Genomic DNA, 19,109 nt, shown 5'->3' with positions numbered 1-19,109 from the left:
TTTAGTGACTATTTTTACATTTCGGTATGTATGCAGTCCCAAATTTAGTTTTCATTCAGTGTGTTTCAGCCTTGTCTTCCCAGTCCTCACACCCAAATAACAGAAACATTTCCATTTCCCATCACATCCTCAGTGCCACTGTTTTTCACTTTGTGTTGATTGTAGCACATACATTATTGCTGGGTGGAGATCTTATTAGACATTCACTAGCGAATAAAATTAAAAAACAGCTATACTTACTATAATTGTCTCTATTAACTATATTGCTTACTTAAATCAGATGCTACTTGGGCATTCTTATAAACTAAGTTAACTCTTTATATCACCTAGTAAACAGAGAAAGAGGGGAAAGGAGAAGTGCCTCTCTCCCTTTCCCTCTCCCCCTCTCCACATATATATGCTTCAGAAGACTTCAAGTCAAAAGTTCTCAGCTGGGTGTTTATGCCCCTCTGGTCATACAGTCAAGGCAGGCCGTCTGATTCTGCAGATGAAAGGCAGCAGTAAGCAAACTGCCCATGGTGGGTACCAGGGGACTTTCAGACTTCAAATAGCACATTATAAATCTTATCTCCTTATCTTGGCCAACTGTCAAAGCTAGATATCCAGACTTTCCCAGCTATAAAAAGAACTTTTCCAGTTCAGCTACAAATGAACGCTGTCCTACACAACCATATATCTTGAAAGTCTTTCCATATTAGCTCATATATACCAGTCTCTTTTTTTTCATAAATTAGTTCATTATAAACAATACTTTTTTTAACTGGTCTCTTATCAGTGAGTTTTAGATGTTTCCAATTTTTGGCTCTGACAAAGAGAACTTCATGAACATTCTTTTATATGTGTCCTAGTGTGTGTGTGTGTGTGTGTGTGTGTGTGTGTATGACAGTTGTAGAGTAAATTTCTGGAGTTTCTGGTTAAAAGGATATTACCAAATTGCCCTTCAAAAGGAACTATAACAATGTACAGTCATAAAAAGTTTGTATGAGTGTGGTTGGTGGTCTTCAAGATTACCCTCAGGTTCAATGATTATAGAAGGACTCCTAGAACTCAAAAAAAAAGAAAAAAAAAGCTATTAAACTCATGGTTTTGGTTTATTACATTGAAATGATACATATTAAAATCATCAAAGTTTAAAAAAAAATCAGCAAATGCAAAAGGGACATAGAGTCTAGGAGAGATCAGGTATAAGCTTCCATTTGTTCCCCCCCGGTAGAGTCTTATAGACAGTGTTTAATACTCCCAGCCACGATGTGATAACACATCTGAGTTTTGCCAGTCAGGAAAGGTCATCCAAGCTTTGGTGTCTATGGTGTCTTTTTGGGGCTAGTCCTATCTCCATGGAGTACCCATATGGCCGGCCTTAGTTACTCAGTCTCTAGCCTTTCCTGTTAAGGCAGATAGCATGTGGTGTAAGTCCCTTTACCATAAGTCACATTGTTAGCATAAATTATCTGGTATGACCCAAAGCCCCAGGTAGACAGATAGACTCTTATTAAGCAGGATATTCCAAAGTCTGAGAAGTTACCTTCTAGGAGTTTCACAAGGGTGAAATCTTTCTTTGGTGTATACAGAGTTTGGACAACCCAGGCCTGCTGAATTAATCCTTTACTACGCAATGAGAGGGCCTGTGTGCCCATAGACTCACAAACACTGTTTAGTTAAACCTGATTTTCAGCAGTCTGATACTGTTTCATATATGTTGTTTTTCAACATGTATATTCTTTATTTATGAGTGACATTGAACATCTTTACATATATGTATTGACTGTTTTAGTTTTTATATTTATTTTATTATGGTAAAAGCACTTAACATGAGGGCTACCCTCAGCAGATGTTTAAGTGTGCAATACAGTACTGTCAGCTAGAGGCACAGAGTTGTTACAGAGCTTATTCATTCTGTATTATTTTTTTATAAGATTTTATTTATTTGACATAGACACAGCAAGAGAGGAACACGAGCAGGGGGAGGGGGAGAGGGAGAAGCAGGCTTCCCGCTAAGCAGGGAGCCCGACGCGGGGCTCCATCCCAGGACCCTGGGGTCATGACTTGGGCCGAAGGTCTCTTAACGACTAACCACCCAGGCACCCCCATCCTGCATTACTGAAGCTTTGAATGTATTGATTAGTAGCTCCCCATTTTCCCCCTCCCATTTGCTCCTGGCCCTGCAACCACCATTGTGCTTTCTGATTCTGAGTTTGACTATTTTAGATACTTTATATAAAGTAGAATTGTGTGGTATTTGTTCTTCTGTGACAGACTGACTTCATTTAGCCGCATGTCCTCAGGGTTCATCCATTTTGTTGCATATGGCAGAATTTCCTTTTTTAGGACTGAATAATATTTTTTTCTCTCTCTCTCTCTCCCTGTGCCCTCTCTCTCTATACCTTCTTTACCTCCCTGCCTCCCTCTCCCTATGTGTGTAGCACATTGTCTTTGTATCATTTATCCCTTGATGGACATTCAGATTGTCTCCACATCTTAGCTATTGTGCACAGTACTGCAATGAATGTGGGCATGCCAGTATCTAATATCTCTTCAAGATCCTAATTTCAGTTCTTTTGGGTAAATACCTAGTGGTTGGACTGCTGGATGATGTGGTCACCTGGGAAATGCAAATTAATACCACATCAAAATACCACTTTACACATACTGGCATAACTGGGGTTGAAATCTGGTAACACGTGTTGATGAGAAATTAAACATATGCCCCCCAAAAAATTACATGTAAGTGTTAATATAGCAACATTATTCTGAATAGCCAAAAGACTACATTTTACCTTTCAACTTAAACTAAGCACTAAGCAATGATGACAGCGTAGAGCATAAGCCGCCGATGGATGTACCATTGGTTGACAGCTTTGCATTGTTAACTAAAACGGAAGCTATGTATGTCCTAAAGTTTAGAATTCCTACCCCAGGATCTACAACCAAGAGGAATGTGGGCACATGTGTTCCAAGGAACATGTATAAAACTTTTCATAGAACCATTGTTCATAATGGCGTCAACCTGAAACGACCTGAATGTCCATTATAAGTAGAAGTGGATAAATAAGTTATAGCATTTTTTTGTAGTAACATATTGCATATCAATGAAAAATGAACAAATTACAGCAACGCTTCACAAGATGGATTGATTTCACAAATATGTGAAAAAAGAGAAGAATGTGTATTATGTAATTCAACTTATATAGGTATAAAAATGGGCAAAACAAAGCTCTAGTTTCATATCAATATCATATCAATATATTTATGCATATATATATGAATACTCAGATTATAAAATTATAAAGGCAGATGAAGAAGCAATTATGTTATGATAAGGTTAATGGTTATAGTTCAAGGGGAAGGAGGAGCAAGTGATTAGAAGGGGGTATGAGTGGGGCCCCTGAGGGGCTGGCAGTGTAATCTTGATCTAAGTGATAGATACTTTGTGATAAAGCACTTCTCATAAGTATAATTCCTCATAAACATTTTGTTTAAATATTTGGTTTATTTCTGGGCATGTGAATTATGGGTAGAAGTATGTTTCAGTAGATTTTTAAAATGAGCACAAGTAATTGGCCAGTTCAGAATAGAATCTGGAAATAGACTAACACATTTAAGACCAAATTATTTTTCATAGAGTCACCAAAGCAATCTGGTGGGTAAGTCTTTTTAATAATTGGTGCTCTAACAACCTGGAGTCGTGTAGAAAAAATAAACCTTGACCTTTACCTTTCTCAGCACACAAAAAAATTAATTCAAGATAGATCACAGGACTAAGCGTAAAAGTTAACATCATAATATTCCTTGAAGAAAACATAGGACAGTATCTTCATAATCAGGATAAGAACAGTTCTAGAGATGACCCAGAAAGAAAAAAGAAATAATGAAAATAAGTTTGACTTCATCAAAATTTAAAACTTCTCATCAAAAGACATAATTAACAAAATGAAAGGGCGAACCACAGTCTAATATTCCCAGCACATATCTGACAAAGAACTTGTATGCAAACTACATGAATAATTCCTCAAACCAATAATAAAAAGAAAACTAACTGAAAATGGGCAAAAGAGTTGAACAGACATTACATTGCTCAAAGGAAGACATATAATGGCTAATAAATGAGGAAAAGTGTTAAACATGGGAAATGAAAATAAAAAATCACAGAGAGATACCACTTGATACTAGAATGGCAAAATTTTTAAAAATTTTAAAGGCTGATAACTGCAAATATTAAAATATAGAAAAACTGGAACCCTAACACATTGTTGGCATAAGTATAAAACTGTAAAACCACTTCGAAAAAAGATTCAGCACTTTGTTTTCTTTTTAATAAAAGAAAACATACATCTATGTATTTGTCAAAACTCATTGAATATACAGTTAAGATTTGTACATTGCATTATATGTAATATGTAAATTTAACTAAATTTAAAAAAATAGCCACAGGGGTGCCTGGGTGGGTCAATGGGTTAAGCCTCTGCCTTTGGCTCAGGTCATGATTTCAGGGTCCTGAGATCAAGCCCCACATTGGGCTCTCTGCTTAATGGGGAGCCTGCTTTCCCCTCTCTCTCTCCCTGCTGCTCTGCGTACTTGTGATCTCTCTGTCTGTCAAATAAATAAATAGAATCTTAAAAAAAAAAAAAAAAGCCACAGTTCTTCATCCATGTATCTTCACCCTTTGTAATGTCATCTTGCATCTCCTGCTATCAAGAAGTGTCCTCTTTTCCCCATCCCTTGAAATGGGATGGACTGTGATTTGCTTTAGCAAAACCAAGTGTGGCATAAGCAATAGCATGTCATTATTGACCTCTAGCTTGCTGGATGGTTGAAAGAGAGAAAGCCTGCATAGGTAGGCCCTGCATAAAACACTAAATATTAGCCTGGATATACCAATGGATAATTTGAAAACATGCAATAAAAAATTTCCTGTTTTATTTTAAGTAGTAGTATTCAAATCAAGTTTTCTCTTTGTTTTTCCAGATTGGACTCCTCCTTTTCCTGAGCCAGTGTACACCCCAACAGGCCTAGAGATGGAACCCCTTTATCCAAACTCCAAGGAAAACACTGTAGTTTATCTAGCTGAAGATGGTGGGTACATAATGAAACATGTTGCTCTAAAATATAATTTGGTACCTAGATTCATCCCTTAATTATATTTGTTTTGCTATTTATAATGGAAACTGCAGATTACCAGGAAGTCCCTTTCTCCATCACAATGTTTGATTACAGACTGACTGAAATCTGGACTCAGTGCTGATTATATTCTTGACGGTGTATGGCAATTTATGCAAAGTTACTTTAAAATAGAACCTATGGCCCACTACAATGGAGAGTTATATTTAGAAGGAATTATGCTTCACATCAATTTTCTTTTTTTTTTTTTTTAAGATTTTATTTATTTATTTGACAGACAGAGATCACAAGTAGGCAGAGAGGCAGGCAGAGAGAGAGGAAGGGAAGCAGGCTCCCTGCTGAGCAGAGAGCCCAGTGCGGGGCTCGATCCCAGGACCCTGTGATCATGACCCGAGCTGAAGGCAGCAGCTTAACCCACTGAGCCCCCAGGCGCCCCTTCACATCAATTTTCAAAGATGAACCCACTGGAGCGTTCTACAACTATTGCTGCTGCTCTATTTATAGGTCACATTCATGCAATCTGTCAGGTGACCTTTTTACTTCATGCCAGTTTGATAGTTTCTTGAGATTTCATCATTAAAAGGGAAGATACCCCACACTGCAAGTAACATCTAAGATTGTATCTCCGGAAAGTTTTCTTTTTTTTTTTTTTTAAAGATTTTATTTATTTATTTGACAGATAGAGATCACAAGTAGGCAGAGAGGCAGGCAGAGAGAGAGGGGGAAGCAGGCTCCCTGCTGATCAGAGAACCCAATGCAGGGCTCGATCCCAGAACCCTGAGATCATGACTTGAGCCGAAGGCAGAGGCTTAACCCACTGAGCCACCCAGGTTCCCCACCGGAAAGTTTTCTTAACAGTCAGGATCAATATTTGTACTTGGAGAACCCTAGGAACGCGAAATCTCATATCCGCTTTAGGATAGTATGCTAACAAACATAGATGTCTCAGCCGATAGCCTAACCTTTGTAAGGAAGTATGGGACTCCTGCACAGTTGCACTGTCAGAGTTCTATTTCTTAAGATAACTTCCAGGGAACATATGTATTTTATCTAAAGGGCTTGCAAAACAGAAGAATTTATAAGGATTGTTTCCTATATAGTAAACAATTCTAGAAATCCTATACTCATATATTTTTTAACAACTAGGGTAAAGACGCGCATCTCTGATTTTTTAAATTTAATTTCAAATATTTACGTGGCTAACCTGTCTTAGAACTTCCACACATTTCAATTCTGTGTGTGTGTATGTATATATATACACACACACATATTTTTATACATATATATATACATATATACACATATATTTTTATACATATATATACACATACACACACACACATACATACATTTTTTTTTTCAAAGTCTCCTGTTAATCCCAACATCTGGGTTATCTTGGGGATTGTTGAAAATGTGTGTGTGTGTGTGACCATAGATCACATTTTTCCTGCTTTTCTTCATAATTTTAAATTATAATTTAATTTAATTTAATTATAATTTAATAATCTTCATAATTTTCCTGCTTTTCTTCATAATTTTTCCTAATCCTATGCAGGACATTGTGAAAGATATGTAGTAGGAGTCTGTATTATGTTCTTTTAAAAAATTATGCCAAATTTTGTTCTGGTAGGCAGCTAAGTTGCTGGCAGATTATTTTGCTTCTTTCAGGTTTGGTTTTATTTTTTTAATTTACTTTTTTAAATTTTATTCATTTATTTATTTGAGAGAGAGAGAGAGAACATGGGGAGCAGTGGAGGGAGAGGGAGTGGGCTCTGTCCCAGGACCCTGAGATCATGACCTGAGCCGAAAGCAGACTCTTTCTGAGTCACCCACCCTGGTTTTATTTTATTTTATTTTTTAATAAGGACAGATCTATTTTCATTTTGTCTTAGTCATTTAGTCCTAGGTCATTGTCCTTGCCCCTGGATGTGGTACTTACACCTAACATGCAGCCTTTCTGGAGCCGTGATTGAGTGGCTGAGGTATTCAATGAAGTCTTTCCATTCTGAATGGTTTAGAATTACAGTATATTCCAGAATGGTATATCTGATATCTCAGCCCCACAGTAACACTCTCTTACCTTGTTGAGTCTCACCCTGTGCTTCTACAGCCAAGCCCCCAGCCAAGGACTGGGGAACCACCATGTAGACTGTTGAGGCCCTTCGTCTATGTAGCTTTCTTCTCCCTGGTGTCCTGCCTTAGACATTTCAGCAGCCCCACGCAACTTCCTTGCCTCCTCAGCTCAGCAAGACTGCTCCACTGCTATCCGTAAGTGCCACCCTTTTAAGATGTAGTCAGACGGTGTTCCCAGGAAGAAAGCCAGGGTTAGACATGGCCTTACTTGATGTTTTTTTTTTTTTTCAAACCCTCTGTATAGTTCTAGTCTATATGTTATCCAGATGTGTGAAAACAGCTTATTTTCTTTGGCCCAGCTTTATAGCTACTTATAGTGGAAGGGCTAGTTCAGATCCAATTACTCCATAATAATCAGAAGCAGAATAAATATTTTTAATGTGAGAAAAGTACATGAATTTATTTTGGGCATTGCTTTTCCAGTCTGAATACACTTAGACTTTCTTATTTCAACAAATCTGTATATTAGTGGCAAATTACTTTAAAATTTAAAATCCTTAGTGACACTTCAGTTAGAACGTGTTTCCAAATTCTATGCAGAATAATCTGTATACTTTTTTTTTTTTTAAAGATTTTATTTATTTATTTGACAGAGAGATCACAAGCAGGCAGAGAGGCAGGCAGAGAGAGAGGAGGAAGCAGGTTCCCTGCTGAGCAGAGAGCCCTATGCGGGGCTCGATCCCAGGACTCTGAGATCATGACCTGAGCCGAAGGCAGCGGCTTAACCCACTGAGCCACCCAGGCGCCCCTGTAATCTGTATACTTTAGACACTGCTTGACATTACGGTCTTCTTCTGCCATCAGCTTACAAGGAGCCCTGTTTTGTGTACTCCCGAGTAGGGGGTAACCGAACACCCCTGAAGCAGCCTGCGGACGACTATAATGATACTTTGACGTTTGAAGCAAGGTTTGAGAGTGGAAATCTGCAGAAGGTAGTCAAAGTGTAGGTTTTAATTATTTTTATTTGAAGAGCTAGACTGTCAGCTGTTTATTGTTTCCTGTATTAGGTACATTAAAGTTGTAGTAGTCCTAAATGAACTGCAGTTCGCTGAGGTATGATGCCAATTGGAGATGATTTTAAAGGGGGTACAAAAGGTTCACATTCTGGACTCACTCTGAACTTGAGTCAAACAGGTTTCTGTACTGTACATTTTGTTAAAGATTTTATTTATTTATTTGACAGAGATCACAAGTAGGCAGAGAGGCAGGCAGAGAGAGGAGGAAGCAGGCTCTCTGCTCCGCAGGGAGCCTGATGCGGGGCTTGATCCCAGGACCCTGGGATCATGACCTGAGCAGAAGGCAGAGGCTTTAACCCACTGAGCCACCCAGGCACTCCTGTACTGTACATTTTTAATACACCAGTATGAACTGTCCTAGAGACACATGCACACTGCTTCTCAGACTTTTTAATGGAATAATATTTGAGATGAATGTTCCATTAGATATGTTTGGGAACATGAATCTATCCAAAGGCATTCTTTAAGAGATTTTTTACTATAAAAAAACTTAAGTACAGAGAATAATACAGTTTTCCATTAACCATCATCTACCCATCACCTAGATGCAACTACTATGGTTTTGCATTATTCACTTCACCTAGTCATAGGTCACTGTTGATAACACATACACACAAAGGAAGTACATAGTGCTGATGGAATAGGTTACTTTACAAGTGAAGACTTTACTTGGTAAAGTCACAATGACCCCAGTAAGATCGTGTGTGTATATGTGTAGAAAACAAATGTACCAGTAAAATTATTTTTACCTTTAAGTAATTTCAGTGACTAAGTATGGGGAATGCAAATAGTTAGTAAAGACAGTCCTCGAAGAGTTTCAAATTTTTTAATTTATGTGGTTGTATTAACTTATGTGTTTTAAATCTTTCTCAGTGATAGTATCTCAGATCCCTAGAGTTTGAATCTAATAGAAAACAGGAATATATATCTGAAGTTAAAAAAGGAACATTGGACTTTAATTCAGTTTCAAGAGCACTTTAATCACTTCTTTTATAGGAAACATAATTGGGTTGAAATATAGACTTTTTTATCAAATGTCCATTTTAATGTACTCTCCTGATTTACAAAAAAAAAAAAAGGCTTTAGAGAATTAACACAGAAGCAGTGTCACATCCAATAAAAAAGAAAATTCCAAAATTTTTATCTTTTACAATTACTTGCTATTGGATGCTGCCTAAATAAACAGCTTCAGGGGAAAAGGCTTTCTGTGAACAGGTAAAAGTAAAATAATTTTCCTATTTAATTTAAACTTGAATGTCATTTTTACATTTTTATGTGTTTCTTTTTTCTTCCTTTCCTTGTATTAGGGCAGAATATGAGTACCAGTTGACCCTGCGCCCTGACCTCTTCACAAATAAACACACCCAGTGGTACTATTTCCAAGTCACTAATACCCAACCAGGAATAGTCTACAGATTCACTATCATTAATTTCACTAAGCCTGCTAGTCTTTACAATCGGGGTATGCGCCCACTGTTTTACTCTGAAAAAGAAGCTAAGACTCATAATATTGGCTGGCAGAGAATAGGAGACCAAATCAAGTATTACAGGAACAACCAAGGACAAGAGGGGCGCCATTATTTCTCTCTCACATGGACATTTCAATTCCCACACAACAAAGACACCTGCTACTTTGCTCACTGCTATCCATATACTTACACCAACCTGCAAGAATACCTTTCTGCTATCAATCACGACTCCGTACGGTCCAAGTTTTGTAAAATACGTGTCTTGTGCCACACAATGGCTAGGAACATGGTGTATGTATTAACGATCACCACTCCCTTGAAGAACACTGACTCAAGAAAGCGAAAGGCTGTGATTTTGACTGCAAGGGTCCATCCAGGAGAAACCAACAGCTCTTGGATCATGAAAGGCTTCCTAGATTATATTTTAGGAGACTCGAGCGATGCGCAGTTGCTTCGGGACACTTTCATCTTCAAGGTGGTACCCATGCTGAATCCAGATGGTGTGATTGTGGGAAATTATCGTTGTTCCTTAGCTGGACGAGATTTAAACCGTAACTATACATCTCTCCTGAAGGAATCCTTTCCTTCTGTGTGGCATACCCGGAACATGATACATAGGTAAAATAAGCCTCGAATTACCTCTCTGCTTATTTAGTAAACTTGGTAGTGAGATTTTCGCTCCTACCATCCCATTCCTTTTACTCTAGCTTTTAAGGTCGCTTAACTGATAGTTTAACTATAGCTACTTAATTTTTTCCCATTCTCTCCACTCTTCTCTCTGGCTTTATGCCACTGGATTCACTAGCCTTTTCTTAAATAATGAATAAACTTCTGGAACATTTTAATTGCTTTGTGAAACTAATAGTGAAATTCCATTATCCCAAATCTGGTTTCTTGCTAAAGGTGACGCTGATACTTAGTTTGGGATGCTTGAATCTCTTACACGTGGAAATTAATTCTGTCTCACAGGGCTTCCTGGCGCTATGTTGATCGTACATTGCTCTTTGATGAGGCTTTTTTTATTGTTTTTAATTTTAATTCCAGTATGGTTAGCATACAATGTTATATTAGTTTCAGGTGTACAATATAGTGATTCAACGATTCTGTACATTACGTAGTACTTATCATGATAATTGTACTCTTTATTAAGATAAGTCTTGGGGCATCTGGGTGGCTCAGTGGATTAAGCCTCTGCCTTCAGCTCAGGTCATGATCCCAGGGTCCTGGGATCGAGCCCCACATCTGGCTCTCTGGAGAGCTCAGTGGAGAGCCTGCTTTCCTCCTCTCTCTTCCCCACCCCCCTCTCTCTCTCTCTCTGTGATCTCTGTCAAATAAATTTTAAAAATCTTTAAAAATGAAAAGATAAGTCTTTTTGACTATCAGGTTACATAGTCATTAAAACTTTGATAAATAGTCTTATTTCCCCCAGAAAAAAATTAAATAGCTTTAAATTTTCCAAAAAACCCAGAACAGTAAATGCGCATAGTATTTAAATATTTGTTGAGTGGGTGAATTCTTTAATAGTTTCAGGTGATAACAGCCAAAAATAGGCATGTGCTAGAGCAAAAAGATTTATTAGAGTCACAACCCCATTCCCAGTCCAAAGCCCCCTAGCCTTTTTGGCTAAGAGAGTGGATTGGAGTTAAAATATCAGATTGGAATCCTACTATATCATTTACTAACAACCATTTTTTGCCTTCCCAGATATGTGACCTTGAGCAATTTAAAAGCAAATCTAAACCTCAGTTTTCTCTTCTATCAAATGGTAATAATAATACTTAGAGGCAGGAGGATTAAATGAGAGAATCATTAATAAAGTGCCCAGAATAAAATATGGAGCATTGAAAGCTCTAAATGTATTTAGTGTTAAGTAAAAAGTTGTTAATGAATCAGATATAGATGTAAAAACTCTTTGTAAACTCTTCAGGATTATTCAAATATTTACAGTAATAAGTACTATTATACAGAGTGTTTATATCCTGATCCCAGGGTTACCAGAACCCCCAGTGTAGGTACAAGAACCCTGTTTCAGGGCTAAGGCCCTCAAGGATACCTCCAGTCCGTCAGAGTTGCTGACAGGCTTCAGAAGTACCTAGAAGCATGGCCCCAGCTGTCTCAGTTCAGCCTCAACTTTCACTTCCACGTTAATCCTTTTATCTGCTTACACAGGGAGGGAGTGAAATGCAGATCCCCACAGAAAGGACTGAAAACTGTTGTTTCCATACCCATCACAAACATGGACTCCAGGATTCCCTGCAATTATCTGAGAAATGTTAAGTGATAAAAACAAAAAACAGAAACAAAAAAACCACCCATGACTTCTTTATGTAACTGAGGATGGCAAACAACAAAAAGACAGTGAAGTGCAATGTGGTATCCTAGATTGGATTCTGGGACAGAAAAGGTATTAGTGGCAAACTAGCGAAATCCAAGTAAGATTGGGAGTTTAGTTACTAGTGATGAACCAATGTTGGTTTCTTCGTTTTTGAACACTGTACCATGGTTATTGAATCTGTTAACATTAGGGAAAATGGGGTGAGGGATATATGGAAACACTCTTACTATTTTTTGCAAATTTTCTGTAATCTAAAATTATTCCAAAATTATATATATATATATATATTTATATATATATATATCATATATATAAATATCAGTTTAGTTTCCTTTTATATATATAAAAGGAAACTGATTAGCAATATCTATATCTACTTAGTGCTCTTTGACTTTAAGGGTCCCTGGTCCAACACAAGATGGAATATAGGCCAAGGCCCTTTGGCTTGTCTCTATGGAAAATACTTTAAATGTCTCCATTCTCAGATTGCCTTGTAAGAAGGTTAAGGTAGGAATCCATTCAGTTAGTTTCGGAAAGACTTCCAAGAAAGAAAACTACCTTAATGCAATTAATCATAGTTAGGTAAGAATAAAAAGTCACATGTGTTGGAAGGCAAGCAGCTAAGATTTAGTATATTTAAAGAATATGAGAATTTAAAAAAAAAAAAAAGAATATGAGAATAAAGAAAGAGTGGATTTTAGTATAGGATGCTTAGTATAAGACACTTAGACTATCTTAACCTGTGGGTAAGAAAAAAGACCCAAGCTATTTCTCAGGTGATTTAAATTCATGTGAAATTAGACCCTTTGGAAGTAATGAGATATCTTTGGGAATTACTGAGAAGTTTATTCTGATTTACCTGTAAGAAACTGAAAGATCATTAAAACTGGGGAAATGCCAGCTAAAAAATGTTCAGCATATTTCATATTTAAGGCCCTAACGTGATAATCTTGCTTTATAATCCACTTCTAAAAACTTAAAATGATATTTTAGTGGCTTTATGTCAGTCTTGTGTTATCAATTAGAATTTATTGGGCACCAAATAAGAAAAGGGCAGTCAATTAATACATGTAACAGACCTCACTTTGAATATTTTGATTTTAGGTTTTAATGTTTTTGTTATGAAAGTAATACATTTCATATTACTACAAATACCATTGCTAACATTTTTGTATTTATCCTTCCAGATATAACAAATAGTGTATGTAATATTGGTTAAGTAATATAATGCATAAAGTTTAGAAATATGAAAAAAGGCAAAACCCATCATTCTACCACCTTAATACCACTTTTTTTTTTACCTTTTTAAAGCCTCTCCACTAGTTTTCTTTTTTTTTTTTTAATTTATTTATCAGAAAGAGAGAGAGAGCACAAGTAGGCAGAGGCAGAGAGAGAAGCAGGTTCCCCACCGAGCAAGGAGCCCAATGCAGGACTCGATCCCAGGACCCTGGGATCATGACCTGAGCTGAAGGCAGCTGCTTAACCGACTGAGCCACCCAGGAATCCCTAGTTATTTCCACCAATCAGTTTGGGGGCTTATTTTATTTTTTTTAAGATTTTATTTATTTATTTGTCAAAGAGAGAGCCTGGCAGGCAGAGGGAGAAGGAGAAGGCTCCCCGCTGAGCAAGAAGCTGGATATGGGACTCAGTCCCAGGACCCTGGGATCATGACCTGAGCCAAAGCCAGACACTTAACTGACTGAGCCACCCAAGCATCTCTGGGGGCTTATTTTTTATTGCTTGAATATTGATCATGTGCCTAAGTTATACAAGCTAAGAATTGTGCTCCTAAGAAATGTGTAATAATTTCCTTATTTATTAGAAATTTACCAGAAAAAAATTCAAATTTTGGTACCATTTTTCTCACTTTAATCAAGGGTCGTATAATAATTGGTTCAGCACCAGGTTGTCAGGTTCTCAATTTTTAACAAATATTTGGATACTTGTGTGCATACCACTGTTCTAGATGATTTGAAGCATTTCTTACCCTTAACAAGATTAAGTATCAAAAATATGAAGACTTTCCAAGGTGAGTCTCAAACAAATGGTACCAATATTATGTGCTATAGGACTTCAAAAAAAGAAGAACCTGTGGCCTTCACTAGTCAGGAAATGAGACATGAAGTCAGCCTTGAGGGATGAGGGGCAGTATTTGCACTCATAGAAATGAAGAAAGAAGGTATTGGACTCAGAAAGAGTCTCTCTGAAAGCTAATGGGCAAAGTAGGAGTGAGCTGTTTCCTTTGTACGATGGAAAACCAGAATAATAAAGCAGAGGGATCCTGTTGGAGAGTCTTGGGAGTAAGGCAAATTTTGTCCTTGTAATGGAAGGTAAGCATTCATATTTTATATATAGCTAATGGGAAATTATTATAGATGTCTTAAAATTATTAAGAATATACGGTCAGGATAAGAGAAAGAAAGAAAGGATATAAGAAATTCTATTTATTTGGATAGTAGACTTGTAAATCCATAGAAAAATGCAGAGTTAAAATTTAGTAACTCCTTGTAACTTACTCTTTTTTTTTTCTCGGTAGATTGATGGAGAAACGAGAGGTTATTTTATATTGTGACCTTCATGGCCATAGTAGAAAAGAGAACATCTTCATGTATGGCTGTGATGGTAGTGACAGGTGTAAGGCATTATACTTACAGCAACGGATCTTTCCACTTATGCTGAGCAAAAATTGTCCAGATAAAGTAAGACCATTTAAAATTTTTAACTTTTTCTTTATTACGTGTTGCCCACCTGAGACTGCAGAATAGATCACCTTATTCGGTAAATTGCTTTTTTATTGAGTTCTTTTGATTGGTTTATACAAATGACCATAAAAAAGCAACTATATGGAATGTTTAGTGACCAATAATTTGAAATGTGAAGAAAAAAAATGTGCCTTATCCTACCACTATACCTAATGATAAAAGACTGTTTTCCTCCCAAGGTCAGGTACAAGGCCAGGATAGCCACCCTCACCCCTTAATATTCAGCCTTGTGCTGGAGGTTCTAAGTGCTGAAAGGCAAGAGAAAGAAAGAAAAGGCAGACACTTCGGAATAAAGGGGACATGACTGCCTTCATAGAAAACCCAAAGTAATGCACCAGAAACCCTCCTAGAACTAACAAGTGAGTTTAGCAATGTCCTACCTGACAAGGTCCCCCCTCAGAAATGAACTACACTTCTATATACTCACAGTGAATGTTGGAAAACAAAACTGAAAACGGTGCCGTTTACTGTAGCTTCAAAATGAATACTTGTGACTGCAAAGAAATAAGGGAGTTTTTTAGAGGTGATGGAATTGTCCTATATCCTGATTTGCGATAGTGGCTACACAAATCTATACATGTGTCAAAGTCCTAGAATGCAACACAATTTAATTTTATTGTAAATTTTAAAAATTGCAAAAACTTTGAGACTAACGTTATAACAGTCTTTCAGGACAACTTTCCAGTGATCGAGCTTGTGAAAATAAAGCATCCTTGTCTTATTCAAAACATCTACATTAATCTTTATTCCTAAACATATTTAAGCCCTTTCCTGTAAGTTTTTTAAAGTATAAGAGCTTATTCCAACAGTATCAAGAATTAATCCGTGGTTTTTGAATGCATATGTTACATATAAAAAGTAAAATTTATTGCCAGTGTTTTCAAATCTGTACTTCTGAGAAATGTAAATATATCATCCTTAAAATGTTATTTCCTCTGGTTTGGAACTAAAAGCAGCCCCTGAAGCTTTAGAGAGAATTACTGCATATGTACTACTTTCTCTTTTTCAACCCTACTTCCTGAGAAAGACATTGTACTCAGGAAAACACATTTTCTCATTTTTATTTGCTTCTTTTTAGTTTTCATTCTCAGCTTGCAAATTTAATGTTCAGAAGAGCAAAGAGGGCACAGGAAGGGTAGTAATGTGGAAAATGGGAATCAGGAACAGCTTTACCATGGAGGCTACTTTTTGTGGATCTACCCTGGGTAAGACCAAGTGTTCTCATTCACGGCTCTCAGAGCTTTAAGCCAAGGGAAATTTTTTTTTCAAGATTTTATTTATGTATTTGACAGAGACACAGCAAGAGAGGGAACACAAGCAGGGTGAGTGGGGGAGAGAGAAGCAGGCTCCCTGCTGACCAGGGAGCCCTATGCGGGGCTCAATCCCAGGACCCTGGGAACATGACCTGAGCCAAAGGCAGATGCTTAACAACTGAGCCACCCAGATGCCCCTAAAGAAACCTTTTTTAATGTGATATTAATAATGTGGATAATGTGATAGTGGGCACTTTCTTCCCACTTACATGCATGCTGGTGTCCAATCGCTTCTATATATAGGATGAACAAACTATACCACTCTGTGTATCTCCATCTCACCATTTCCCTTTGTTTAGGAAACAAAGTGTTAGACTATAGCTAGAATACCCAATTGGTTATTTAATGATCTAATAAATACTTTTGCTTTTTAATTAATTACTTTAATTACTTTTGCTTTTAAGAAGGAGTCCGTACAGATGACTCAGGATTTCAAGAAAAAGCAATGCTCATGCTTAAAATACCAGGATAGAAATGTTTTTGGTGGGGACGCCTGGGTGGCTCAATTGGTTAAGCAGCTGCCTTCGGCTTGGGTCATGATCCCAGCGTCCTGGGATCGAGTCCCACATCGGGCTCCTTGCTCGTCAGGGAACCTGCTTCTCCCTCTGCCTCTGCCTGCCATTCTGTCTGCCTGTGCTCGCTCTCTCTCCCTCTCTCTCTCTGACAAATAAATAAATAAAATCTTAAAAAAAAAAAAAAGAAATGTTTTTGGTGGATTTGCTATTTACAAGTCAAAGTAGACTGGGTGTGTTGGGGTTCTTTGAGAGAGTAAATATATATTTTAATGGAAGTACTTGGTTCCTTTAACTAAAAATAAAAGCATGCTCTCTAGTCCCATTTAAGAAATTTTTTTTTTAAGATTTTATTTATTTATTTGACAGAGAGATCACAAGTAGGCAGAGAGGCAGGCAAAGAGAGAGGGGGAAGCAGGTTCCCTGCTGAGCAGAGAGCCCAATGTGGGGCTCAATCTCAGGACCCTGAGACCATGACCTGAGCCCAAGGCAGAGGCTTAACCCACTGGGCCACCCAGGCACCCCTCATTTAAGAAATCTTTTTTATTTTTTAAGATTTTATGTATTTATTTGACAGAGAGAGATCACAAATAGAGAGGCAGGCAGAGGGGGAGAGGGAAGCAGGCTCCCTGCTGAGCAGAGAGCCCGATGTGGGGCTCCATCCCAGGACCCTGAGATCATGACCTGAGCTGAAGGCAGAGGCTTAACCCACTGAGCCATCCAGGCGCCCCTAAGAAATGTTTTAGTCACATCTAGTTGACCCTTAGAATACTCCATATTAAGAAAATTGTTACATTTTTAGAAAATTTATTGACTCAAAGGAAAGCGCTAGAAATCCACACATATATTTTCTGTCTTTTAAAGCGCCTTGAAACTGATATAACACTATCTATGATGATGAAAACATTAAAATATTTACCCAAGGTTTTCACTAAGTGATTATGAGTGTGTTTATAACTGGTAACCAAGTATTCCATAATTTCTTACTCAATTTTCTTCTGCCTTACGACATAGACTATTATGTGTTAAGTCAGCTTTCATCCAGATGCGGAGAGAAGAGGGAAAGCAGTAAGCTGTTAAATGACCTGCCCCAAAGAAGATAATCCAAAGGACAGGATATAGAATCATATCAGATATTTTGTTTATTTATACTTTCTGCTTTACAATTTAGGCCCACCTGTTAAGGACAAATGATTAACTCATCCTCAATGGTGGATAAACTTATTAATGTTTTAGGTAATAAACGGGGCACTCATTTCAACACAAAAGACTTGGAGTCAATGGGATATCATTTTTGTGATTCTCTCTTGGACTATTGTGATCCAGACCGAACCAAGGTAAGCAAAGTCCATTTGGTAATGCATCAAACTCAAGTTTATGAGATAACATAACCTAAGGGTCTATGGCAGTTTTTTGTTTTGTTTTGTTTTGTTTTAATATCCTAACAGTGTTTGAGGTTTCTGGTACTTGATATCCCCATAGCTATTGTTGCAGGGGTCTATAAATATTCAATTCATTTAATTAGGAAATAGAGTTAATTTGTAATTTATCATTTTCCCCTAGTATTATCAGTGCCTGAAAGAATTAGAAGAAATGGAAAAACATATAAATTTGGAAAAAATCCTTGAGGATTCAGATACTTCTCTGAAAGAAATGACACTGGATCTAGACTCTAGGTAAGCCAAGATGGCGGATAGAACATAATTTGTTGTGCTGTGTTTCTGTGCTCTTTATAGTAACAGGAGGATATAAAATTCTCAGTCTCAACTGAAAATCCCAACTATAGGTGGAGGAAAATTTCTTCCACACATTTTACTTTGCTCCAACTTCATTAAGACTTCAGTTATTGACTTGAGTAATATTAATTGAGCATCTATTATGTCTCGTACATGAAAGACATACTCAAATTGTTTTTAATGCTGACATTACCCACAGAGAATTGACGCATTTATAGAGATGCCACATACATACTCTAAATCAGCAAATGATAAATGCAAAATTTAATGCAAAGGAAATGTTGTTGGAAGAATGAAGGTGCTAATTTTGTACAGCTTCCTATAGGAAAAACAGAACAAATGTTTGATTCCTTTCCTTTATTTATAAATTTTCAGGCTTTGATTAGTGCCCCTGCACCTCCAGAGGTGACTAATAAGTTTGTTTGTGGCAGGAAAGTATCATTTTGAACTCATGGATTTGTTTCTATTTGATGTGTTCCAATTTCAGTCATTTTTCTTCTAATACTCTGAGATGCCTAGAACTATGACATCTACACTTTGTAATATTTGCAAATTTATTTGTAATGTTTACCTTTGTAAACATTCTTCTTAAAATTAGAACATTTCTACCATTTCAATAATATGGTAAAAACAACAGCTAAAATTTTAAAATGCCGCCAAAATATTGTTGTTTATTATTATTTTTAATACTCATAATATAGATCAAATTAATAAA

General features: G+C 37.0%; 1 protein-coding gene across 1 annotated transcript in view; it reads left to right on the top strand.

Moving 5' to 3' along the window:
- The window catches only part of LOC111151947 (ATP/GTP binding protein like 3), a 55,109-nt gene that overhangs the window by 7,312 nt on the left and 28,688 nt on the right, over positions 1-19,109 (top strand). Inside the window, exons 5-11 of the mRNA XM_022510189.1 lie at positions 4,966-5,073; positions 8,056-8,194; positions 9,575-10,354; positions 14,608-14,770; positions 15,912-16,038; positions 17,895-17,995; positions 18,222-18,334. Of these exons, the coding sequence (XP_022365897.1) occupies positions 4,966-5,073; positions 8,056-8,194; positions 9,575-10,354; positions 14,608-14,770; positions 15,912-16,038; positions 17,895-17,995; positions 18,222-18,334 (1,531 nt within the window). The remainder of the gene's footprint in view (positions 1-4,965; positions 5,074-8,055; positions 8,195-9,574; positions 10,355-14,607; positions 14,771-15,911; positions 16,039-17,894; positions 17,996-18,221; positions 18,335-19,109) is intronic.

The sequence above is a fragment of the Enhydra lutris genome, unplaced genomic scaffold (genome assembly GCF_002288905.1).
Source record: "Enhydra lutris kenyoni isolate GAN:26980312 unplaced genomic scaffold, ASM228890v2 scaffoldscaffold27, whole genome shotgun sequence".
Taxonomy (NCBI): Eukaryota; Metazoa; Chordata; class Mammalia; order Carnivora; family Mustelidae; genus Enhydra; species Enhydra lutris.
This window is presented reverse-complemented; position numbering and strand designations above follow the sequence as displayed.